We start from the raw sequence: 27,019 nt of genomic DNA on the forward strand, positions 1-27,019 counted from the left end.
TCAAGTTTATTTGTATAGCGCTTTTTACAATACAAATCGTTGCAAAGCAACTTTACAGAAATTATATTTCTACAATGTTCAGTAATAGCTTATAATTGGTGACTGTCAGTTTGTGCACATTTTACAGGATTTTTCAGAAAAAATTAATACAAGACGTAGTCAGCCAGATGATGAACATTGTTTATATTATACAGTTAGATGTTTCTTTGCAGGGAATGTCTTAAGCAGGTGAGCTGAAAGCGCTTTGTCCTCACCTCCAAAAGGGTCGCAGAGGTTGATTTGAGGCAAAAGTGTGCAAAGGCCAGCAGAAATGAATGCTTTAGCCAGATCAGGCAGGGAACATGGTTAAACCTAAAAGTACAACAAAGATACAACATAAATACAATACATGCTTAACTTTGAAAATCTGACAGGCCTTAAAAATAATAATGCTATATATATATATATTTATTTATTTATCCATTAGCATTCCCCTATGTTGTCAAGTATCTTTTGTTGTATTTGTCATGTTGTGTTCAAGGTACACTTTGAACATTGTAGCTGTCCTGAAAACAACTGAAAAGTGATATTTAATCTGGGTTTAATTCCAAGACAGACTGCTGTCAGGAAATTGATCACTCCTGAAGAATGTTATGTTTTGTGGCAATAGTGGATTTTTGGTTTAGAGGAGTTCTTTTCAGTAGACCAGACTTATTTTATTCAATTGTTTTCTGTTACTCTTGGCTACATTTTCATGCCAACAAAATTAATGTTGTCAGTTCTGTTTTGGGTGTTTCTGCTGCTTCTTCCATTATTGCAGACTAAGTTCCCAAGGCAGAGAGAAAATCAACCATTTTCCAATAACTACCTGAGACCCAGACACACAATCCCCTTCATTAGCTCTGTTCACCTCTTCCTTGTAATTTTCTCTCAGGTCGCTCCAATGCAGTCCTTTTTTGCCAGGCATATTGAATGACTTCCTCTTTTCCCAAGGGCTACAAAAGTTTTTTTCAGGAAAGCAAACTTGGCATTGTTCACAGAAGAATGTAGAATTTATTATTACTGACATTTAATTTTTTATTTTGCTAGCCTTGTCTCATTGGCTCTCACATATTGAATTAGGACAACTCTTTAAAGTTTTTCAGATTGTTCTTTCCAGTGTTGAATTTCAGTCGGTGTCCCACAGTTTTTAGAGCTTTATTTGTCTTTGTCTCCTCAAAGTGCTTCCTAGAGAGCAGGAAGGCTCTTGTCCTTCAACCTCAATTAAGACACAACTGAGTTTGGAGGAACAATACTGGATCTCTCAACACAGACCTCATTTCATCGAGCTCACATAATCCTCATGTTTTTCCTACAGAAAATAACTCCTCTTCTTTTTCTTTCTGTCTTCCCTCAGGGACAACCCGGTACTAGAGGATTTCCAGGCTTTCCGGTAAGTGACTTTTGTTTGAAGCCAATTGGACAAACAGATAGATAGATAGATAGATAGATAGATAGATAGATAGATAGATAGATAGATAGATAGATAGATAGATAGATAGATAGATAGATAGATAGATAGATAGATAGATAGATAGAAAAGTGCAAAGAGCGCTCCATTTATAACCACCGAAAATCTCTCACTCATTTCAGTTTATCACAATCTCAGAAAATGTGATTATATTCAATGTACTGCATACTGAATCTATTATTTGGATCACGTCCACATTTTGTTGGTTATAATAAGAGGATTCACAAGCTTGCAGAACTCTGGGATTTTGAGCGGTGAGTGGATTGTGACTAACTGAAACAGCTCTGATTGGCCATCGCGTTCCAGAAATCAACAGATGGGCTACAGTGTTCATTGCTGAAAAAACACGTTGTGAATAGAAACCTTTGATGATCTCTAGAGTGCAAACACACTAGAGTCTGCTTTGAGGTGGCTGCCGCTTACTTTTTGTTTTGTTGTTTATGTTTATTTTGTTATTAAAGTTATGTTGGTCAGATCCCGCTTCCTTCTTCCCTGAGTCTTAAACTTTGTTACATACATGTATACATTTTCCTTACATCATCTTGGTGACCCACGGGAGTGCCGGGACTCAGGGCTTGAAAACCACTGAAGTGGGATAATGTGATGTATATAGGCACTGTAAGGTGTATAAATGCCCTTGCGCCCTTTCTATAGGCAGTCTGCATGCTCTGGATGTTAAAATCACTTTTTAGGTGTTTATTACTCTGCATGATCACTGATCTGCTGGACACATTGGATACAAAGAATTAAAGTACAATACCCACAGTTTTTCTAGTCTTTATGCGTCACCTCTGCCTTGGCCTGACCCTCAAGGAAATACCTTTTTTCGATAAAAATTTTCATATTAGTCAGCTAGTCTAGACAGGAGAATTTGAGCTGTTTTGTGCCATCACAATGTCACCAATCTGCTGTTCTCCCACTTTTTTTCCAGGGCCCCATTGGCTTGGACGGGAAACATGTGAGTTACGCTTTATTCCTTACAAATGTTTCAGTAATTGGAACCTCCGAACCCTTGTATTAAATTACTTGGCAGTAATTGATAATTGACCGTCATCTCGACAATGAAGAGAATAATCATGGTAATAATAATTATGCTAATTATTGTAATAAATTCTCTTTTGTCACCATCATTAATATATATTGAATAACAATATGTGCACAACGAATGCAGTGATTTGTACTACATAAAAAAAGATTAAAGAGAATGGATATTTTTCCTTTGTCAAACTTATATATTTTTTTTTTTCATCTTACAGGGACAGAATGGTCCAAAGGGTGACGCGGTAAGCATTTTTACTATTATTATTATTAATATATATATATATATATATATATATATATATATATATATATATATATATATATATATATATAAAAAATATTTTTTTTTTTTTTTTTTTGCCATTATTAACTGTCTTTAAAGGTGCAGTGCAAAACCAATTTCCTATGAATGGGATCTTAAGAAAAGACATTTTAACCTTGGCTGGAATTAAGTGAAGTGTTAAAATACAAATTTAAATACTTTAAAAGGACACTTTTAGCTTAATAAAATCTGTCATGTTTTCTTTCAGTAATGAAATACTGTTGGAATAAAAACCATATGTCATAAAGAGAAATATGTAAAAAAGTCAAACGTAACAAAAAAAAAAAAACACTGTCAGTGTCTATAAAACTGACCAGTTGAGCCATTTATTTTCAAGATGGCTTGTTACAGTGATGTTTATCTAGGCTGTAAGCATGGCCATATAAATTCACAAGGACAACACTCTTCTAGTTTGATTTATGGATAGTGACTAAATGGTGGTATGTGTGCGAGAAGAGAGGCTGCTAAAACATTCAATTCAGTGGGGATTGTCAAACGTGACTTTAAGTCAATGTCTGTATGACTTTGGCCACCTGTGGTATTAAAACAAGGACATTGGGTTGGCTCTGTCCTCTTAAACTGCAATTTGAAAAAATAGAGTCCACATCTTTCTTTAACGTGATGAAAGACAATGGGCAGAGACATTATGCTTCCAATCTGTGCACTTTAAACCATTCCTTGTGAAACATAATACAACATCTATGTTCTTTCTTTTATAGCATTGTGTGAAATGGCAAGCGTAGAAACTATAAAAGAAAATAACTTTTTCTGAAATGACACCTTTATAAGACAGCCTCAGAGCTGAACGGCCCCTGCTGAGCTTTTGAACATACCGCATTGAGCTAATAAATAATACATAGGTTACCCAAATACAACCTAAGCTGGAATGTTCTTCTTTTATTGACAAGTTTCTACTCAGATTATTCATGCTCCACATTTGCTTATTTGTTCATGGTAGTGTATTCATCAATCTAGCTGTCTGCTCTAAGGCTGTGGATTACATGTTTATTTAAGAGAGCATAATGCATTGTGGGACATTGTTTTTTAATGCCCACCATACAAGCACAAAATGACAATTGTAACCTGCTAAAGCTTCCTAAAGCTAAATTTTGCTTCACCTTAGCACTTAAAAATAAAATAAAAAAATATTTATTTTTTTGCTTTTCCTGTTAACCTACTAAAGCTACCTCTAGCAAAATTTAGCTTCAGTTTTAGCACTTAAAAAATAAATTAAAAAGGTTTAAATTAAGAAATTAATTTACAGTATAAGGATTTTTTTGTGCATGTTATGGCTGAGAGGTTTTGTAATCAGGAAAACCATGGACAATCGAGTAACACTTCCATATTGTTATTCTGATTATTTTTCCAGGGTCCTCGTGGTCCTAAAGGAGTACCAGTAAGCATTTGCTTTAATATGTATTATTATATAGTGATAATCTCACACCATTTTTATGTGGGAGTGGAATGTTATGCATAAATTAGTTTTTTGAGGGACTTTAAGTTTTTGTTCAACTCTTATTTTTCAGGGTGAACCTGGTCCAAAAGGAGAGAAGGTAAAATCATGCATGAAAGGCATTAAAATAGCAGCTAATTTTATTATAATTTGTGAAATGCCCTTAGAGGACTGTGTGTGATGTATTTTTTTTTTTTATTCCTAGGGTGTATGTGGTGACTACACTCACAGGGTGAGCAAATCTTTTATTGAACTTATTGAATTGATATTGTGATATCAAAAACACAGTTCATTTTTGTATTAAAATACGATTACCAAATACGATTCAAAGGTTATCTGGTGCTGAGCGCTGGAAGATTCAAAACATACAGTTTCATTACAGTTTACATGATACTCTTTTATTTGTCAAAGTGATTTATGATGTTTTCCCTTAAAAAGACATGTACAATATGTTTTGCAGTTAAATTAGAGACATTAAAAGGAGGGGGGGGGGGGCAGGAACAGTAGATTGACAGCTTGGATGTTGTCTCAGATAGGCAGCACATGAGCACGTGCCAAGTCAGGGCCTCAAACTTGATCAACTCTATCTCGGGGAAATCACAGTTTCATGTAAACAAGGCAATTTTACCAAAAGCCTACTGAATTGGACTTGATAAGGCTCTCTGTTAAAGTCGGCCAAGCTTCTTATGTGGTGGACAGGGGTTTTGGTAACAGCCCTGGCCTATTTAAAAGTAATTTGGGCCTTTTGAAGCTATTTTAGCAATTATATGATCTTAAAAACAGCACGCGATATAAAAAGAGAAAAATAGCCTTGGAAGTAAATGTTTCTACTGAATCTGTGTTTGGCTTGAAAAAGAAAGAACAGTAATAGCGGCAGGACACAAGCTGATAGTCTACTTTCTAAGTATTTGATCTGTCCATATCAGATCAAAACAGAGCTGTTTTTCATGCATGTCGGCTGGACCACATGGGAGGCAGTAGACTATTTAGAAAGCTGCACATAAGGGTGGTCTATTTGGGTGGTTGTGTACTATAGGTTCTGTGCAGTTAGGGTTAAACCCAGAGGTCACTACACTAGACTGAAAGAATACACCCTGCAGTGGTGGAACAAATATGGGAATTATCACTTGAATGTGTGTGTGTGTACGTGTGTGTGTGTGTGTGTGTGTATCTATATCCATGTATTTGTATGTTGGGACATTTTAAGCAGGGGCTCCAGATGAAAACGCTGGCAGCTTTGCGCTCCAGTCAGACTCTAATGTTAAAGGTTTGTGGTCTGTTCGCTGTCCCTCATCCCTAATACCGTGATATGTGTGTTACAGTCCTGCTGCAAAGAGAGACGTAGCTGAGAACCATGCTCTAGCTTATTCACGTGTACTGCTGGAGGTGCAGAATAGTGCCTGTTATTATAACTGATTGAAAACACTGTGGGAATTTATAATGACACATCTTAACATGCAGCTGTTCTCCTGCTTTCTCTTTGGCCTTCTCAGGGAACTTTTATGGTTGTGGTATATAATTTTAAGGTACTCTATGCAACTGTAACTTTATATTGCATCAAAAATGCATCCAAATTTTAAATACATAAATATTATGTGTCTTTAATATTTTGATTGGCCTCCTTATGGATAGAGTATCTTAACATAATGTGACTTTCTGGTAAACTGATGAAAAACCTTCTGCAGGGAGACAAGAACACTTAAAAACACTCACACAATCGCCTTACTTTAAAATTCATCGAGCAAACATTCATTCGATTCAGTGAGCCAATTTAGTAAAAATGCATTGATCAATGAATTTTTACTTAATATTGCTTTTTCAAAATATATATGAATTATAATATATTTATATATTTTATTTGAATTATTGAATGTTACTGTAATGTTACTAAAAGTGACACTAAACCATTAATAATACTATAAAGATTTATATTTTAAATAAATTGTGTTCTTTTCAACTTTCTGTTCTTCAAATAATCCTGAAAATAAATGCAGAATTGTTTTCACAAACGTTGATTAAACATCGATAATAATAATAAATGTTTATTAAATCAACATATTAGAATGATTTCTGAAGGATCATGTGACACTGAAGACTGGAATAATGATCCTGAAAATTCAGCTTTGCATCGCAGGAATAAATTCTATATTAAAATATAATCCAATAGACAATGGTTATTTTAAATTGTAATAATATTTCACAATATTAATGTAAAGGACAAATCTTACAAACCCCAAAACCTTTGAATGGTAGTGTATTTTTCATTCACAGTACGGTCCCAAAATCTGAATCCCTATTACAAATGTTGTATTTTTTTCCATTTAAACCAGGAAATAAAGAAAATGTTTAAGGGTTTTTAAAAATGTAACCAACATTTGAATGAATTAGAATTACAAAGTAGTCTTCAGTCCTTTGGGATGCAATTTTTATGTGTAAACCATTAAACAGAGATATGAAATACAGGCAACTCCCAAGAAGGCAAGTTGTATTTAAGGTAACACCAGTTATTAAAGGTATATCTATGGTTCAATAACTCTTCAATCTGTATTTTGCAATGCTGCTGATCTCAACAGAAACGCCGTATTGTCAACGCCTGTGCTGGAGGACAGGCCACAGTAAGTCCGTTGCGAAACTCTCTTTGTGGCAAGACTGAATCCAGCCTGATCTACACAGCATCGCTGCAGAGTCACAGATGCCATCACAGTGGAAATGAAGACAGAAACATTATCACTGATAATGATAATGTTTGATATGCAAATGTTTTAAGAAGGCTGTAACTCTCGATTATCAAAATTAATTCATTGGCATTGCATAGACTTTACAAAAAGTGGACTAGGAAGTCGATACAATTTGTTTGAACTGCATATTATTGAACATAAATCTTTTACCAGCTTTTTGATGATTAATTGTGTTTAATCCGCTCTGATGGACCTGTGACTGCTGAATCCTTTTGCCTCTGTCTTTTCCTTTATCAACTTAATCTCTCTCTTCCTCGATGCCCTTGCTTTTTCCTCACTGTTCACTCTCTTTTTCACTTGTTTTTCTGTTTTTCCCTCACCCTCCCTTCCTCTTTCTGGCCTGTTTCTTTCCTTTGGCTTCCTGGTGGTTTTGTGCACCGTGGCCCACCTGTGCTTTGTGACCTCAGCAGATGTTGCCCATCACCGTCCGCAACATGCCCTCAATAAGCCCTCTAATCCTAAAGCGCCTCAAGGTATATCTCTCTCTGCCACCCTCGCACCCCTTCCCTATGGATGCCAACCTGCGTCCAGCCTCTGCCAGCCGGGCCTGTTAGTGACCCTCCCTGAGGCCAGTAACAGTTACTGAGCTCTAGACAAATATCATAGCCAATAGTTCCATTGTCATGAAATGACATAGTCCACTTGAAATACACTTATTTCCTAAAATAATGTCCAATTCACAAGATTTATAGGTATATAAACCCTACCCCACAGGAAGAGCTTCTGTGAGGCTCTCTCTCTCTGTTTTAACAGGACATCAATAAAAGTCACTAATACATAATGGATTATCCTTATGTCTAGTCCTATTATAATGTTGGGCAAATTTTGGGATTGTTCAAGTTTTTTTTAAAGATAGCATCTGAATGGTATTGCAATACTATTTCAGAGATTATTTTGGAAATAAAGGACTGAAAATACAAGTTCTAGAGAATTTGAGATGTTTTAGATTTTAGATGATTTTAAAGACCCCATGAAATCAGGTCACATCTGCCAACTTTGAGGCAAAGTTACATTACAATCTGTTAACATAAGTTAATGCATCATGTATAATGAACAATAAACATAAATGTTTAAAGAATTCTACAATAGAGATTAATATTAAATTCTTTGTCCTAGTAACAAATATGTACTGAGTAATAGGAATTAACTACATGTGCTTATTATTGTAGGCTTAGGATTTGGTTTAGTGTTTCTTGTAATTATGCATAATTTACTATCACGTCATTTAATACATTTAACCTGTAACAATGACACATAAAAATGTTCCCATATTAACTGATGTTAGTTTATACAACATGCTACAAATATATTCATTTGTTTATATTTTACCAATATTAATAAATAGTATAAAGTATTCTTTATTTCATTCTAGATGTTGCATTAACTAACGTTAACAAATAGAACACTGAAATTGATACCAATTAACTTCCAGTTAATTAAAAAAATATATATCTTCATGGAAAACAATCCAAAACTCATCGGCATGTTTAAAAAAAAAAATAATATTTAGCTGTTCTCTAAAATGAAAACTAAACTACAGTCATTAAGCCATTTCATTGGGTGTTTATAAGCTCACAATGTACATTTATATTCTTAGTAAGTCTACAGTTACTCATCAAATCTCTTTGTGAACAGTGAGCAAGACTTCTGTCATATTAACAAATCATACAAATTCGCACAACGACTTTCAAAGATAACTAAAGAATGAGAGAGCTTATTTGGCAGCAATATGAGTCTGTCCTCCTTTTAAAGGGAGATGTCAGCCTCCACTTTGGCTTTATTAAGAGGCTTTATGCTTTTACTGCCCGCTCCAGGAAGTGACCCTGGCACAGGTTGACCACAGTTGGCATCCGTCTTCCATCTTATTTCTACAGGTGTGTAGTCTGTGTGCACCAATTTAGAGCACCATGTTTGGAGACAATGGTACAGACTGTTGAAGACCACAGTGTTAGGGAAAGAACTCTGCAGCTGATTGGCTGGGTCTTCAGTTTGGGTCGGGTCTGTGCATTGGATGGAGATCATGGAATGTGTCCATTTAATAGATCTACATCTGGCCTCATAAATCAAATCTAGACAAGACCTGTCAAGAAATAAATGGATAAAATATGGATCTGAATCTGATGGATGTGTTCCGGATTCATTGAGCTTCAGAGTGCTACTGAACAGAGGCTGCATTAAAGAAAGGCCTCTCTTTGTCACGGTATCAGCGCTATTTGTGGTTAATCAGTCTTCTACATGCATATAAGAGGTCTTAATTTTCTGTCTATAGTAGCAGACTTTAAATAAATACACTGAGTTCTCTGAGTGCAGATTAGACCTCTTTAATGTAGAATACAGACTTAAAAAAAAAAAAATTACACAGCAGAATCTTAAATAATCAGTTCTGCTTTTGGTCTACTCAGGAATAGCAGGATATTGTTTAGTCCAGTCTTATTTCCTAATTTCACATCCCTTTCACTGTGTAAATACAGGACACTTTCCTGTAGACGATTTTGTTTAGTCTTCTTCTGTGTTGAAGGTCTCCTCTTGCTGAGAAGGAGCCGAGACATGAGTGGATCATGTAGAGTGGTGGTTTTCAACTGGTGAAAAAAAAAAAAAAAATGGCACACCAAAGAAAAGCTATGCAACTGCCTGGAATTACAAAATAAATAGACTTATTAACCATTAAAAAGGAGAAAAATTGTATAGTTTGTTGTTTATGTCAAAGGCTGCATGTCTAATCAAACTTGGCTCACAGCAACATGACTTGGACTAAAGGGAATTTGTGTTCACTTATAACGAGGAGAAACATGTGTTGGGCCTACCACAGTGTGTTTTGTTTTTATTGGCTCCCAAAAGAACAAAATCATTGAAATTCTATTTTGTACAACTAACAAGTTACATTTAGTTACAATGTTAACATGTTAACATACAAGTTACATAACTATTTGATGTACAATTCTAAATTGGGTCCTGAAACAAAACCAGCTGAGAACCACTGAAGAAGATCTGTGAGGCCACAAGCAATATCATAGGGTTTGCAAAGTTGAAACCATTATGGTCAGTGGGTCAGTGGGTCCCTGAAGGGGTCCCTGAAGTGCTTCTTAAAAGCATTAAAGTGTACATTTGTATTTTTTCCAAATTTACATTTATTATTATTAAAATTCATTCTTTTTTCCCCAAACATGGTACTCTGTAAACTAGAATAACCACATCAATCATCTCATCCTGACTCTTGACTTTCAACTCAACCTTCAGCCTTCGGTTCCTCTCCGCTTCAAATCCTCTGTTTCATCAGTGAATTATTGTGAATAAATATATATATATATATATATATATATATATATATATATATATATATATATATATATATATATATATATATATATATATAAAAAATCAAATTTTATAAAATATTTTGAGTAGACATTCCATCGACAAAATTTCATATCTGATTATTGTGAATTACTAGATTTAAATCGGAGTGGACCTTCCTGCCTCTGATGTTATAAACGGTACTTTTTTTTTATCTCAGATGCTAACTTACTGTCTTTCAGCAGGGTGAGCCCGGAGCCCAAGGACCACCGGGACCTCCTGGCCCCCCGGGGCCTCCAGGGACTCCTGGAATAACTGGTGCTAGTGGGCCCATGGTAAGTCGCTGAAAATCATCTGCATTAGTCTTTTTTTTTTCTTCTTTTTTTTTAAACAAAACTCTATAATTTATTCCAGAGCTCTCTGGAACATGATATATCATGAAATTGTTATTTTATGGTATTCTGCAGTCAAATATTTTTGTGGCACAGTAACTGTGCCAGTCATAGTCTTAGGCCATAATATTGCAGTCTCTTATTTCTCACACTAGGGGTGCGCGATAAATATCGAAATATCAAAGCTAGTCAGTTAACAACGGCTCTGTGTACTAACAGCTGCTCTATGTGAAATCACACACCTGAGGGAATTTACCGTTGATTTGAGAACCGGCTTTACTGACGAGAGGCGCTTTTATTATTGGATGATATTTATCACGCACCCCCTCACATCAAAAATAAGCTTTATTTGTTTATTTATTTGGACAATGTACACCATTTTTTGTTATTGCAAAACAAACCTCTTCGTTTCATGTGTGCTTATGACTGCACATTCCTGTTTTGAGCATTTGCTTTATTTCTGGCATAGGGAAAACCCGGAGAACCTGGAAAACCTGGAAAAGACCCAAAGGTGATTGTTTGAGTACATGCATTGTCATCCTTACCTTCCTAATACAGATACTTGAAATTAAGTTAAATAAACTCAGAAGTCGGTAATGCTCCATATGACAATTTATGCTTCAAACTGAAAGTATGTTGGACTCAGATACTTGACTAAAACTGAAAGTGTGTTTCTTCTTCTTTCATCTGTAGATGCTACCGGGGCTGAAGGTAAGCTCGAAAAGCACGCAGCTGTCCAGCTGCTCTGCAATGATAGTATTTTCCACAGGCGAGTCATAAACAGGCTCACAAGAAGTTCACACACAGTTCAGCAGCCTACAGGGTGGGTCTGCTCGGTCTTTGCCAGCACAGAAGGGGTGGATACGCCATAATTGATTATCCGTGTAGCTGCTCGATAAGTATGTATTTCCCCTGATGCATTAAATGATTTTAGACTGGGGAATTTTAATTGTACTTTATTTAGAAGCTTTAGTCCCATATAGAACACATTTCAGCTTTCTATAAAGATTGTCTGCCAGTCTATATAACAGCTGTAACTAGAAGCGTTCTCCTTTGGACATGAAGTTCCCAATAAAGGAATACCACTCTGCTTATTGCCCGTTTTACAGCTGGATAGCTCCGACTGTATGAAACAAATAAAAAGAGCAAATAGAGGTCTTTGTTTTTTTCTTCTCTTTTTTATAGGGTGAACCTGGTGTACCTGGACAAAAGGTGAGTCTGTCTATCAAAGTACGCGACTAGACTTTTATTGTTTGTGTTATCTGAAAAGCCATTCGTCAAATCCCACATTTTAGGACTAGAAATCTGGCACTGCAGTTGATTACTTAAACAAAGCGGTTTCGAAATGAATCCTTCTTCTCAGAGGAACCTTCAGGAATTAAGCGGAGCTTTGAGGGAGTGACGTATCAATTAATCATTCAGTGATTGAAAACCACTAAGCTACAGGGCAGAGCCCTGATTGTGAAACTCATAATTCGCTATATGCTAGTGGAAAAAGAAATTCAGCACATCACTATAAAGTCATGCTAGAGCACAGATTAAAATATTGGTGGATAAGACAGAACACAATTCATCCTGCGTGGCCATCTTTCTCTAACCAATTTTGTCCTTATCCCTCAGGGTGATCGTGGTGAAGCCGGTCCAAGTGGACCTGAAGGCTCCAAGGTAGGAATCTGTAACCTTTGACTGGATTTAGCAGCTTAAATAATTAACCTGCTCCACAAGTCACCCATCACTTCTGGGTCAACTCATATCATAATCCCACCGCAGAGGGTAACTTCAGATTGACAGCCCCCTTTGAGTCAGATTCAAAGCTTACTAGCTTTCTCCAGAATGTTGTTGTGTCCATAAAAAAGATTGAAGCTTGTGAAGGATGTAGGAAACACCGAAGTATTTAAATTACATACTTGTTTCTGTCTTTAATCAGTCCTTCAACTGAAGAGGGTGTTATCTAAAACAGTCTGACATCAGATACCCAAATCATATAGTTTTTATTAAGCCAGTTGGACAGCACCTTTATTGTTTGGGTTACCAGACTAACTACCGTTGGAGCACTAGAGGGATTGCTCAAAGTTTCGAAGGTTGGTGATAACAGCATCTGTTTGGGGTTTTACTGTCTTCCCCTTGAGCAATGTGCTTAGCTCTAAAGTCATTGAGTGCATTGCCCCTGAGGTAATGAAGGATTGAATTAAGATAGTAAATGGGGCTTAGTCTAATGCTATGAAAAGCACTTAATACGCTACAGTAATTGTTTTTTAATGATGTTTATAAAAGACGTATCTTACCCTCACCAAGGCTGCTTTTATTTGATCAAAAACACAATAAAAACAGTAAAATGTTGTTCTAAATATTACTATAGTTTAGAACAACTGCTTCGATTTGAATACATTTACATACATTTAAAATCAAATTTATTCAAAGTGATGCAAAGCTGAATTTTCAGCAACATAACTCTTTAGTGTTACATGATCCTTCAGAAATCATTCTAATATGCTGATTTCTTTATTATTATCAATATTTCTGTGGAAACCATGATATATTTTATTTTATTTTATTTTATTTGATGTATAAAAAATAAAAGCATTTATTAAAAATAACATTAAAATGGCTTTACTGTCACTTTTGATTAATTTAATGCACCATTTCTAAATAAAAAAATATGAATTTCTTAAAAAATAAACTTAAACAGAACAGTCATTTTTGTTTCCTTCACACACAACAATCTTTCCACCTCCTTCCACACTTGTTTCAGAAAAGCACAGAATAGAACAGTGGGTCAAACAGTGTGCAGTTAAAAATGCAGTGATTGACACTTTGTGAGGGATACATTTTGGCACGAAAACCACGTATAATTTAGTTTATTATAATTTAGTTTATTACTATATAGTTTTCAATCTTGGATTTGTGATACACTTTTACACATGTGAACTCTGGAACAACCTGAATAACCATTCCCTTTGAAATCTACCTTTGTGAAGTTGAGCTTTCTTCCATCAGCCATGTTGTTCTTGCCCAACACACGCACCCCAGTCAATAGCTAAAGCTTGATAGTAAACATTTCATACAGTGAGCTTACGGAAAATTCTTCTATATGATAGATAGAAGTTTCTCCATGTGTGTGTTCACAGTGTGTGTGTGTGTGTGTGCACTTTGGTTAAATGCAGAGCACAAATTGTGAGTATAGGACACCATACTACCCATCACATTACTACACTAGCTCAGGTGAAATATTTTGTACTGAAACAGAGAAGCAGTTATTTTGCACAATTACTCCACCTTCTGGATATTGGATGGTGCTGAGCTCATGAATGCTTACAAAACCGGAGACTTGTGGAGGCAGGCTAAAATGTGTTCTCCCACTGTGAAATTAGGTTATCTACTCTCTGGTCTAACATTTCTACTTGGAAAACAGACTTTAGATCTTTAAATTAAAATAATTAATTAATGTGAGAGAGGCGAAGGGCCAAGTTAATGGATTTATAATTAAATGGTTAAAATCAGAGAAGACACGTTATTCGGCACATTACCAGGACAATTAATCAGCGGCTGACTTTTCCTTTTGTCCCATGAGACTTTATTTCTGAAACATGACTGTCTGTTACCGTCATGGATGTTTAGCTATTTACTCAGGGCTGCCAAGCCATACGGCACTGAATATGACAAGAAAAGAAATGCTTGATCTAACAATTCCTCCTCTAAATAGGAGACTGAATGGGTTATTCATAAATAAAGATGTTGTGAACTGAAACTGTTGCTCTGATAGATGTAAATGAGTTGTTTTAGACCAAGGAAAAGCAGGTCAACATTATGACCTTTGACTTATGACACTTTTTGACTTATTAGAAGTTATTTTTGCATTTAATAGCATATTGGTCACTTTGTCTGTTCTGTTTCTCTTAAGGGAATTAAAGGAGACGAAGGAATTAAGGTAAGGAACACGTGGTTCTTGCTATTGCTGTTTTTGTTTCATTGGTTTAAATATGAACATTTTCTTATAATGGTTGGAAGTTTAAAAGTGAAATGAATCATTTTTTCTGGGTTAAAATGCTAAACTGTAAGTAACTTGTTTGTAAGGTGAATATCCCTTCTTTATAGTGGCATCAAAACATTGGTCTGTTTGTTTGATCTCAACCTGCCCAACATGGCAACATTGACTCAACCAATACCTTAAGTTTGAGGGCGGGACTAACTGTTTGATCAGCCAATGGCAAACCAACTTGCAATTGCGTGTTGTGACACATAAATTGCACACTTCACTTTACATTTATTATTGTTCTCATTCAGTTTTGATTTTTATCTCATTTTTGTGGTTTATTAAAACCAAACATTCAATACATCTTGATAGATATATCTAGTTAGATTCCAAGCAGATTTTTAACCTATTAATTAGCTGAAGCATCTTGAATGAGCAGTGTTCTGTAAAGAGTAAATCGAAATGTATCACATGCGAGGCATTTCTCCTACTAAAGACATGCATCTGCTAGAGTGCTTACACTATTTCTCACTGGGGAGACTTTTGTCCTGTACACAGGAGTGGGAGGCACGTAAAGATTACACCTGCTGATGCAGAAATAGATGCTATATGATACAGCTATTCTGACTGTCTTTACTTAATGTTTAAATAAAATAAACAAAAATGTCCTTTTAGCATTTGTACATTTAAATGAACAAAGCAAGTAATCCTGCACTGTGCATTTTTTTAATTGCAACTAAAACATCTACATTTAAAGCTAAATAGCAAAAATTGAATATATAAAAATATAGTAAAAAGTGGGTTCATTATAAAATACTATATAAATCACAAATACTGTAATAGTATTTAAATAATACTAAACAAAAACTGCCTAATACCAACTGCCTCTGACTAGAAAATAGCATATCATTCTGTGGCTGTGATGTAGGCTACTGTAGCTAAAGACATTTAGCTAAACTTTAGCTATTTCTTTTTTTTTATATGTTGTATGTCCTGCCCAATCCAGTTTCAGTAGAAAATACAACACAGGAAAGAAAACAGTGCTTGCCAAACAATTTCATGGTGTGTTTAATAAACCCTGTGTTCAGACGAGAGAGGAAGCAGAGGTTGAGTCCATGGCCAGACATCTTATGTGTACTCTGTGTCTCGCTGAACTCCTTTACTAGCCTGAATTTGATGGAATTTTCATTTCCTACTGACTCCCCCCGACCACCCTGTATGAGCCCCATAGTGAAATCGTCCTGGTGCGCACAGGATCAGAGGATTACTCTTGATCATCATCTTCATCGATTTATTGCTTCTGGCTTCAGAGTGTGGCAGAAGAAAACGCTTTCTCATCTCATGACTTTCTTTAGGATCACTCACATGTCCCATGTCTGCATATGTGCTGCCGTTGCCTTCCAGCAGTTTGTGTGTATTTGTGAGGTGTGTGTGTGTGTGTGTGTGTGTGTCGCTCTCTTGAAGATGTCCCCATCTGTGCATTTGTCTAGGGTGAACCAGGGATGAATGGGCAAAGAGGAGAGAAGGGGGAAAAGGTACTCTGCCTGAGAAACAGTTTTATTGCGCATTTAACTTTGGATTATTTGTTTGTATGCGTGTAAAAAGCAAAAATCTAACTATCGTGATATTTTTGCATGATGTTCTGAAACCTCTTGGATACACTTCCAAAACTTTGATAGAATTTGGATTTTTATGTTTGTGAAGGAAGTGCCTTATGCTCATCTGTCTCAAAAAGTCTGCATTTATTTGATCAAAAATACAGTAAAACAGTAATATTGCTAAATATTACCATTTTCTCTTTGAATATAATGTAATTTTTATAATGTAATTTATTCATGTGATGCATAGCTGAATTTTCAGCATCATTACTCCAGTTTTCAGGGTCACATGCTCCTTCAATAATCATTCTTATATGCTGATTTGCTGCTTAGTTATTATCCATTTAAATTGGGCTCAATTATTAATTTTGGTTCTCATTATTATTTGCTTTTTAGTGGAGATATCTGTTTTCTCAAAAATATTAAGCAGCACAACTGTTTTCAACATTGATAATAATAAGAAATGTTTCTAGAGCAGCAAATTAGCATATTATACTAATTTCTGAAGGATCATGTAACAATGAAAACTGAAGGAAAGATGCTGAAAATACAGCTTTGCATTCAGCTCAAATACAAAACAGTTATTTTAAATTGCAATAACATTTCACAGTATTAGTGCAGGCTTTTTACTGTATTTCTGGATAAATTAATGCAGCCTTGGTAACCATAAAAAAAACCATTTAAAAATATTATATAAGCGCTATACAAGTACCCAGAGGTCGAGAGCTACAGACAAGAAGTTTTGATCCGTTCAATACACAGGGATTCAATAATGACAGAACGTTACCAAAGTGAGGACTCACAAGAGCTGAAGGCAAGACAAATGCTTTGCAACTGTAACCAGGATGTGCACAGAGACATATGACTCAGTCCTGGATTCATGCTGAGAGAGCAGAGGGATTGTACGCTAAGAGAAAAACAGGCTGCAAGCTCAAGACATTCCCTACTTCCTTCAGCGGAGCACCTGTGCGTCTGATTTACAGGCATCTCATCCTTCTGTTTGTTTGAGAGTCCCCTGTTACACTCAGCTTGATGGACCTAGCACACTTATTTTCTCTACCTGCCGTAGTCCCTGCCAAACATGTGCTGCCATACTCTGATTGTTAGGTCTGCTGTCATGACAGTGCTTTGTGTTTCTGCATTTGAGTGCTGTGTTTAAATATATGAATGTTTTCATCATCAGACTCTGCAGACACACCATCTGGGGAGCTGACAGATGAATAAGCACATCTACAGCAGTGCTATATTTAGTATTTTTTCTACATTTATATATATATACCACATGATCACTGCCTCTAATTGAATGCAGGAACAGTTTTTGTTTGAGTTTGGGGATGAAGGATAGTTTGCTTGTGTGTATGTTGCTAGTTTTAATATGTTGGACGGAAAATAACATACACACACTTTTATTCAAAGGTTTGGGATGAGTAAGGTAATTTGTATGTTTTTGAAAGTCTCGTATGCTCACCAAGGTTGCAATTATTTGATAAAAACAGTAAAAACAATAGTACTTATTACAATTTAAAATAAATGCTTTTTGTTATAATATATTGTACAATTTTATTTATTCCTGTGATCAAAGCTGAATTTTCAGCATCATTAGTCAAATGTTCCTTCAGAAATCATTCTAATATGCAGATTTGCTGCTCGAGAAATTTTTAATTTTTCTATGTTATTAATATTATCATTACCATTTTAGAATAATATTTAAGTAATCAAAACTATGAAATAAAAATATATAGTGACCAAAATGTTTAAACATTTCAGCTCTGCTCGACTGACTCAGTGTGGTGCATCCTGGGATACATTTTAAACAGTTCACATCTGCAGTATCTTTGCTTTTCTGTATGTTCCAATCCATGCATTAAAAGACAAAATAAATGTTATTTACTAAATTAATTCCTTTTACATATGCTGCCAGAAAGCAGGTGAGCCTCATCGGTTTTAAGTGAGACTGTCTGCTTTTCTCTCCAACAAGAAAATACAGTGATTAAAAATGAAGATACAGTCATTAAAAATGAAGTGTGCACAAATACAGTGAAAGACACTCACTCATATAACACATGTGATTCCTCTGCCAGTAAACTCTTATGTCAAGTAGGAATGAGAGATGATGGCGTGACATGAATTTAAAATGCAGGACCTCAGAGATCAAATGAGAGCCTTTTTTTTTTTCGTTCTCTTTGACATTGGTAAAACAGAGAACCCAAGGGCTCTTGAAGCAATAAATCGGGAGAGGCCATGCATTACAGTTATTGGGTTTTACAGCTACATGAAGCTGGCACAACAGAATAAATGACAAGGATGTATGAAATGAATAAACTGTAACAGTAAAGACATTTAAATTGTTACAAATAGTTCTATTAAAAACAACAAACACAATGGTTTTCAACACTGATAGTAAGCAGCAAATATATTACAATATAATAGAATATTAGAATGATTTCTGAAGGATCATGTGACACTGAAAACTGGAGTAATGGTGTTGAAAATCAGCTTTACCATCACATGAATAAATGATATTTTAAGATGCATTCAAATGGAAAACAGTTATTTTAATGTGCAATAACATTTCACATTTTTATAGTTGTTACTGTATTTTTGAGCAAATAAATGCAGCCTTGGTGAATGTTCTTCACAAAATGTTGGATTTATGATCATTCTTTTAAAAGTATAAATCAAACATTTTGTGAAGTTTGTCAGAATGTAAATTCAAACAGATTACTATTACTCTTGTTGCTACTAGTGCCTCAAAATTACACACTGCCTCTTTAAGACAAGGACCCTTTGTGTCTTAAAGAACTTGAGTAGTATATGATGCATCTTGATGTATATAAATGGTTACTTGTTAGGTTTCGTTTGGAAATTCCATTCTTCTGTTTTCTCTTTTTACCTCGGGCCAAGCATGTATACCATGCTCTCATTTTTCATATGAGCCAAAGTAAGTCATTACTTATTATGAACCAAACCCTGAAGGAATCAACTTTGTCAGCAAAGAACGCAGCCACTTCTCCTCAGTGCTGATAACGGTTCTCCTCACCTTCCCAGAGTTCCCCTCAACTCCAAAGGCTCCGTCCTCATCGTTTTAAGCCTGAAGATTAGCACTCCCATAAATCACTTGCAGGCTGTCAGTCCACACACTAGCCTCTGCTTTACCAAGCGCTATTCGGTCTAAAATAGAAGCGGACAGGGCTGAAGGAGACATGTCGATGGGCAGAGGGGCCTAGAGGAATGGTGTGAGTTGATTGGAAATAAAGAAGATCAAAGAGACTTCTTGTTTTCAGCATGTGTCTCTCTTTCACGATTAAAGTGATCAACAATCATGGCATCATTCCATTCCCTTACCAGAACAGTAACATGAAGTCGGGCTCTTTCATCTACTGGGAACACGGATAAACACACAAATTACTCTTTGCTTTGTCCAAACCCTGTCACCCGTTCTGGTGCCTGATTGGACAGAGTTGATGAAGGCAGCTGAGTATGACAAGCAGTCTCGTCTCAAGCCCAAAAGCACACTAGAGTGCCTTGGATCATTAATACCCTCTCAAAAACCACACACATATGGCGTCTGGCTCTCTTGATAACCTGCAACTCTCTCCAAGCTCTGACCGCTGCACCTGTCAAAGCGGGTTATGCCACACTAGGCTCTGCCACTTGACCCCTGCTCAGACTCACTGGAGTCTTCATGCCATCTTTGACCTCTACAAATGGCATGCATTGATTTCTGTTGAAGCTTTTTGGACATGTTGTAAAATGCTTCTCTTGTGGCACTAGCATGTAATGTAATGAATGTGTGCTGGTCTACCTGTTTGTGTGTGTGTGTTTGATAACCCTACTAAAGAGAGCAGCTTAAAGTTGAATTTTCATACTGGATTATGCTGATTAGATGTGGTTTGAAGCTGGTCTAGTGGTAAACCAGTATGGTCTTCTAGTCAAGCTGGATGCATGTTGGGATAGTGTTAGGAGATTTTCTATTATAGATCAGTGGACTTGGCTCATGAATGTAACCATTTATGTATAGAAAAGATGAGTAATTAATGCTGATTTTGCAGGGTGAGCTAGGGATGCCTCGAATGCCTGGGAAACAAGGAGTGAAGGTAGTTCACTTCAACTGCTATCCATCCATTGCCCATTCTTTTATAAAGAACTATCCTTTTTTCCCAGAACCCTGCATGGTGCTCCAGAAGCATTCCACTGCTAACAAGCTCCTTTGAGAGTTCAGTTTTATCTGTTGTGATTGTATGTAAAGCAACTTTCACACCAGAGCATGATTAATTGCTCATTACACAGGCACCTCACATATAACCGTCCCACCTATTGACACTGAAAAAGTTGTGTCTGAGACTTGAGGAATGAGATGGCAGGAGAAATACGGATGGTGCCACTAGCAGTCAGACCCCAGCCACCCTCAACCTCAATGGGTGGAGTGTCCGCATGCAGCCGCAGCTGTGTCTATAGATTACTGCCTTCATGTCTGCTCATTAGTTTGAGATAACTGACATGAATTAAATAGCTGTCATGTGCTCCTGACTATTAATAACAAACCAACTGTGGGCCGACTCATTGCGGCACTGCTACTGATCAGCTTTCTGCGTGCCTGGAGAGCAAAAACGTTGTCATGCCAATCTAAATATTGATACCAGCGCGTGCTGTCTAATTGCTTCAATAGAAATTATGACATCTGATAGACCCTTGGGGGTTTACAATAGAAGCAAACTGTTTGTCTGAATAATTATTGAGAATAATCTTCAGTTGAAATTCCAAAATATATGATGCTGATTCCTTTGTTGATTTTCGAAGGTCAGCATTCGAGGACGTTTTCAGGTCTATTCTCACTGTTTTCCTTTTCTTTCTTTTTGATTTTCTAATGTTGACGTCTTGCACCCTTCAGGGAGAGCCTGGTTTCCCAGGTGCCCCTGGACGAAAGGTAAAGGCTTGGTTTGGTGTGGTTGTTGCTTTAACACATTTTAATGTTCATATGAAATTTTGGAAGTAATTGAGGTTTTTCTGTTGATATGAAGGGTCAGGCAGGTGTTTCTGGTATCCCTGGAAAACGGGGCTACAAGGTACACCCACATGTGTGCTGTGGATATTTCTTGCATAAGTGCGTGTTCTGATAATGATCTTAAACCCACAAGTCATATTTACTATTGATGGTGAATTTGATTCATTTTACCCATGTGCCGTTCCAAAGCTATATGACTTGGAACACAGTCTTTAATCTTTGAAGATATTTTGCCAATTCTTTTAAATTGAATGATACTGGCAAGCTTCAAAATTACAAAATAAAGCACCAAAAAGTGGTCCATACAAATCGTGCACCTTACTCCAACTTATTGACAGTTATTTTAGTATTTATTCATATTTTGAGTTAGCTATATTTTATTTTCCTGTAAATAATTTTTTTTTAGTAAATGTGCTTTTGTAATTTGTATTATTATTTATAAAGGTTGACATTTAGTGTGTATGTATTATATATTTTTAGTTTTTATCATTTTAAGGTTTCGTTTTTTTTTTTTTTTTTTATCTAATAGTTTAAGAAGATTTTAAAATCACCTTTAGTGTTCCACAGGAAAAGGACAGGGTGTAGAATAAAAAAAAAGAGGCTGAATAAAAATTAAAAAATTAAATTGTTTGGTAAATTACATTGATTTGACTAATTACACATGCATGTCTAATTACACATGCATGTCTAAAAAAATAGAGTAGTGGTGACCTGACTGTCTGCACACAGTGCTGTTTGTTTTAGATGTCATAATATATTACTTTGTCTGTACTGAAGCCTAACAATGTGAAATTATTATGCTGTGGTTTCACTAGACTTTTTATTTTCATGTGCAAACGAGCATTAAATCTGCATGGTTTTCAGTGCTGCAGGGAATAGAAGACTGTCTGTTTTAACATTGTGAATGTGTTATTGTTATGATTTAATTAGTGTTCCTGTTAAACTGAAGCCTTAGAATGTGACCTTATATTCTGTGGCCCATATTTGTTGTATTTCAGTGAGCACACCTTTATTCTCACCTGTGATTAAGTACCACAGCTGTGGTGAATTATAGACACTAACTGTAATGCTTCAAAAGGGAGCAGCAAGATTCTCACACTAGACTGTTTTATACACCTTTGTTATATAGAGTCACAAATCTTTTGTTAACTTCTAGATTGTTATTTATTGCTAGGGAGAGAAAGGCGAGCCTAGTACTGCAGGAACTGGCATTAAAGGAGAACCCGGTGCTCCGGGAAAAGATGGGCCCAAGGTACTTACCCCTCATTCTCCACATTATAAATGCTGCTTAATTTCTTTTTTAATGTGGTGTGGCATGTGCAGTCTAACAAAATATGCTTATGGTTAAGTAAGAAATGAATTTCAGTTTTCATGTCTTTTTATAGGGTGAGAAAGGTGATGAAGGCATAAAGGTGGGCGATTTGAAATTTTATGTCAAAAACAAAGGAAAAAAATGACCACTATACATGAACTTGTTTAATTTTAAATGTGTCCTAGAAAGTAGTGTAATTATCATTATTATTATTCTTTTTGTCCTGCAGGGTGATCCTGGCCAGGAAGGCCCGACTGGACCAAGGGTGAGTAGTGTCCATGTACACAGTGTCAGGTTTGTCACTGACGGAGAAAACAACGCAAGTCACCAGATTTGTTTAACAGTGTGATGTCAGTGGTTGATATATGATATAATGGCATATATTAATTGAGTTTTCCCCCACCGCTCAACAGGGTCCAACTGGGGAGCCAGGAAAAACTTTGATCAACAACAATGAAAATGTATGTCTTTATTTTTTATGTACACAGCTAAATATTACTATAATTGAATTATGATTTAGTTATAATGCATATTCGTTTCATTGCCTAACATAACCGATTCAACAGATTAATTTGTATTATGTGAAGGAACTAATTTAATTTTGCTTTACAGGATATTCGCAATGTGCATTTAATGGTAAGTGTTGCTCTAAAAGTCTTCTTTATATCTTGTACTTATCTGTTGTGAAAAAGTACTTGTTGGGAAACTGGATATTTTATGAGTACTTGAGCACATGAATAGATGAACAGACAACTACTTTCAGATGTTCCATTATTTATAATATTTTTTTTATTTTTATTTTAGGGCCCTCCCGGTCTACCTGGACCTCCAGGGCTTCCTGGCACCCCCGGTTTGAAGGTAGCTGACCAACCACTTTTACCCTTTTTATACTCAGCGTATAACATTAGGTGAATTTCAGATTATATTCATATTAAATTCTGGTAAGATTTAAAGAAGTTTTTTTAAGCAGCATTCATACCATGATTTTGCAAAATGTCACTGTACATGCCTTGTTCGTTTGTATTTAACATCACCTTTTTTGTCCTCAGGGTGATGTAGGACTTCCAGGTCCCCCTGGTCTTGATGGAGAAAAGGTAAATATTATGTTTTTTGTTTGTTTCACAATAAATGAAACATATTAGCCACTAATTTGCAATTAGTCCATTGGTGGCTACATTTATGCAAAGTGATTGCACCTGTTTACTTCTTAGGGTCCAAGAGGAAAGCCAGGAGAACAGGGACCCATCGGCCCTCCTGGACCTGAGGGACCACGGGGAGAAGGAGGACTCATGGGCTTGCCTGGGAAAAAAGGAGACAAGGGAGACATGGGCCCCTCAGGATCACCTGTGAGTGACTGTCTGACTATACCTGAATTGTTAAATAACCACAAGGGCATTGTGCCCCTTAACACCTGCATGAAAGAATATTCTGATATTTAAAATATGTAAACATCATGTAAATGCATTAATGATAGCCAAAATTAACCAAATTACACCAATATTTCAGTTTCAAGAAATTAATCAAATAGTTGGCATATACCTGTAAGGAAAAGTTTGGTTTCATGTAAACTTTATTTGGAATATTGACTGTAATGGAAGAAAAATAATAATATAAATAATAATAAAGCAAGCCCAGTATTACCAAAGGAAATGAATAATGCTTGTTTTATAATAGTCTGGTTAAAAGAACATAGGAATATTGCAATAACTGCAGGAGATGTAAACTTCTAATAATATTGATAATGATAAAGCATGCCCAATATTAACAGTGGAAATTAATAATGCTTGTTTTATAATAGTTTGGTTAAAAAAACATAAGAATATTGTAATAACTTTAGGACATGTAAACTTATTTTTTCTTTTTTCAGGTTTAACCAAAAAATAGTCCATGAAGGGGGGGTGAAATGCTCGTTTTCACTCAATATCCTGTTAATCTTGAGTACCTATAGAGTAGTACTGCATCCTTCATAACTCCAAAAAGTCTTTAGTTTTATTATATTTATAAGAGAAAAATAGTCTGTGCCGATTTTTTCTGGAAAAACACGACCGACTGGAGGCGTGACGTGTGGGCGGAGCTAAAGAATCACAAGCACGAGTAGGCTTTTGCGTTGAGAGCGTTTGGAAGTTGTGACATTACCGTGAGGAAAAAAACATCATCCAAAACAAACCATGGCTAACAGTCAGATTCAGCCGTTTATTTATGATCCAGAATCAGATCCAGAGGCTGAAATTTAACAAGAGCAGCAGCAGCAACGACTACAGCAGGACGTCTCTAAGTAGTATGTATTGAAACTGTATAGATTTGCTTAGCGGTTTTGGAAAATGACTAAGTTCCACTTTATGTCGTCTTTTTTTTTTCTTTAAAGGTGTACAAGGTTTACTTGATGTGCTTACGCGTCGATAGCTAAGTTAACAACACAGAGATATTTGAAGCAGTTTAACTCACCGCCTGCGGATCCAACACACGATCGTGACCCTTTTTCGTCGGGACTGCATTATCCTTAAGAAATAAACGATGTGCAAATCCGGCGTCAAACTGGGCCTTGTTTGTAAAACAAGCATCTTCGAAATGCAGGGAATAAACAAAAACACTTGCACAACTCCGTTGATGCTCTGTTAAAATAAACTCCATCCACTGGTCCCTTAACGTTTTTTTTTTTGGGGGGGGGGGGGTAATCTGTGCAGTGTTGTCTTGCCCTGGCAACCAAAAACACACTTCTTTTGTGACATTTCGCTCTCGCTCTGATCAGTGAATGTCTCTGCTCTCAGTGCTCTGCTATACAGGAGCGTGCGCTCTTCCGGCAGAAGTGCCATCAGGACCCATATAAGGAAATTCCACTCCATCTAACGTCACACAGAGCCATACTCGAAAAAAAAACTTTACGAAACTTTTGACAAACCGGAAGGAGTATTTTTGAAACAAAAATACTCTTTCAAACGTACAACTTAATTTTTGAAACTTTGTCCATGTTTAGCATGGGGATCCAACTCTTTAACAGTGTAAAAAACTCAGTATGTATGAAATAGCATTTCACCCCCCCCCCCCCTTTAAACAGAAAATAATTTGCATGTAAATGCTGTCATTGCTATTTGAGTATGTGGGATCATCCTGAGTGATTTGATGAATTTTGAAAGCGTTTGTGGTAGGAGGGCAGCATTGCACCGTGAAAACCTTGTTTACTAATCATTAATCCAACATTTTGGATGCTACAAATTCAAGGCTTCACCAACCCAGTTCATCTCTAATTGACTTCTCTGCCAATTTTTCAATTTCCTAATTTTTTCCTCATTCTGTAGGGTTTAGATGGCCCTACTGGAGAAAAAGGGGTTTCAGGGCCCACTGGTCATATTGGATTGCCAGGCCCAATGGTACGCAATGGTGCCTCTTAACCAAACAGATTGTTGTCATTGTTGAAAAGACATGGCCTGACTTTGGGATGCAGTGTATTTCGTCATGCCAGTTTGAATTCTGTTGAAGGATTTGTAAAATTGAGTATTCCTATCCTTTTGCTTTTTCATAACTTCTTCAGGGTCAAAAAGGTGAGCCTGGGGAGAAAGGAGATAAAGCAGAGCTGGTATGTTCCACACTTTTTAGCCATTGATTGTATATTTTAGAGGGCTTATGGGGTTTCAATAGATAATAGAGCCTATTTGTTTCCTAAGAATGAAATATTGAATGAAATGTCTTAATGGTGACTCCTATGTGTTTTGTCTCAGGTCTATGGGCCTGCTGGACCTCCAGGACCTGCAGGGCCAGTTGGGCCAATGGTGAGGACATATGACAAGCTTATCTATGCACTTAGTAGCATCAATGCATTTTTTCCTTTGATGGTGCATTTATGATGATAAACTAACTTTAAAAAACTCTAAATGTTTGCGTTTTCATACTGACTTCTAATATTTTTTTACTTATCAGGGACCTCCAGGTTTGTCAGGACCAAAGGTAAATATTTCAACCTAAGTCCCCTTTAGTCCATAGTTATTAAAAAGTCAACTGTTATTTGTTTTCTGCCTTATGCTAAACAAGGCATTAAACTGCATATGTTCTTTTCAGGGAGAGCCAGGTATAGGCCTGAGAGGAGAAAAGGGATCACCTGCACAGAAAGGAGAGAAAGGAGACAGGGGCCATCTTGGACTCCCTGTAAGTACATTTCTGATTTTTATAATCCAGTGTTTGATTAACTTGCATTGCATTTACAGTCAGTACAATGTAAGATAAGCTGTCTGATTTATCAAATTACTCATTATGAAAAATAAAATGAGTACGTCATACCTGTGATACTAGTACATAATTAATCTGATCATTTTCATACAATCTTGTCAATCGAATCAAGATGTTTTTGTCTTCCCTGAGTGCAAAGTTAGTGGAAAAGCATGTTTTGTGTAAGGTTTGTGCTCTAGCC

General features: G+C 36.2%; 1 protein-coding gene across 32 annotated transcripts in view; it reads left to right on the plus strand.

The window, feature by feature from the left end:
* Nucleotides 1–27,019, plus strand: part of LOC113112981 (collagen alpha-1(XIII) chain-like) — a 96,592-nt gene that overhangs the window by 52,448 nt on the left and 17,125 nt on the right. For 18 of the 32 annotated variants that reach the window (XM_026279010.1, XM_026279020.1, XM_026279019.1 and 15 more), the window contains 29 exons: nt 1,376–1,411; nt 2,421–2,447; nt 2,746–2,772; nt 4,222–4,248; nt 4,379–4,405; nt 4,511–4,537; nt 7,451–7,516; nt 10,580–10,672; nt 11,199–11,240; nt 11,423–11,440; nt 11,915–11,941; nt 12,350–12,394; nt 14,631–14,657; nt 16,193–16,237; nt 21,192–21,227; nt 21,322–21,366; nt 22,480–22,557; nt 22,691–22,717; nt 22,847–22,882; nt 23,031–23,078; nt 23,230–23,253; nt 23,422–23,475; nt 23,667–23,711; nt 23,829–23,963; nt 25,914–25,985; nt 26,147–26,191; nt 26,334–26,384; nt 26,533–26,559; nt 26,671–26,757. In XM_026279010.1, coding sequence (XP_026134795.1) covers nt 1,376–1,411; nt 2,421–2,447; nt 2,746–2,772; nt 4,222–4,248; nt 4,379–4,405; nt 4,511–4,537; nt 7,451–7,516; nt 10,580–10,672; nt 11,199–11,240; nt 11,423–11,440; nt 11,915–11,941; nt 12,350–12,394; nt 14,631–14,657; nt 16,193–16,237; nt 21,192–21,227; nt 21,322–21,366; nt 22,480–22,557; nt 22,691–22,717; nt 22,847–22,882; nt 23,031–23,078; nt 23,230–23,253; nt 23,422–23,475; nt 23,667–23,711; nt 23,829–23,963; nt 25,914–25,985; nt 26,147–26,191; nt 26,334–26,384; nt 26,533–26,559; nt 26,671–26,757 — 1,344 coding nt within the window. Of the gene's footprint in view, nt 1–1,375; nt 1,412–2,420; nt 2,448–2,745; nt 2,773–4,221; nt 4,249–4,378; nt 4,406–4,510; nt 4,538–5,512; nt 5,573–6,878; nt 6,921–7,450; nt 7,517–10,579; nt 10,673–11,198; nt 11,241–11,422; nt 11,441–11,914; nt 11,942–12,349; nt 12,395–14,630; nt 14,658–16,192; nt 16,238–21,191; nt 21,228–21,321; nt 21,367–22,479; nt 22,558–22,690; nt 22,718–22,846; nt 22,883–23,030; nt 23,079–23,229; nt 23,254–23,421; nt 23,476–23,666; nt 23,712–23,828; nt 23,964–25,913; nt 25,986–26,146; nt 26,192–26,333; nt 26,385–26,532; nt 26,560–26,670; nt 26,758–27,019 lie in introns of all 32 variants that reach the window. The other 14 variants (XM_026279017.1, XM_026279024.1, XM_026279025.1 and 11 more) reach the window with 12 other exon arrangements.

Source organism: Carassius auratus, chromosome 13, assembly GCF_003368295.1.
Source record: "Carassius auratus strain Wakin chromosome 13, ASM336829v1, whole genome shotgun sequence".
In the NCBI taxonomy this organism is placed as follows: Eukaryota; Metazoa; Chordata; class Actinopteri; order Cypriniformes; family Cyprinidae; genus Carassius; species Carassius auratus.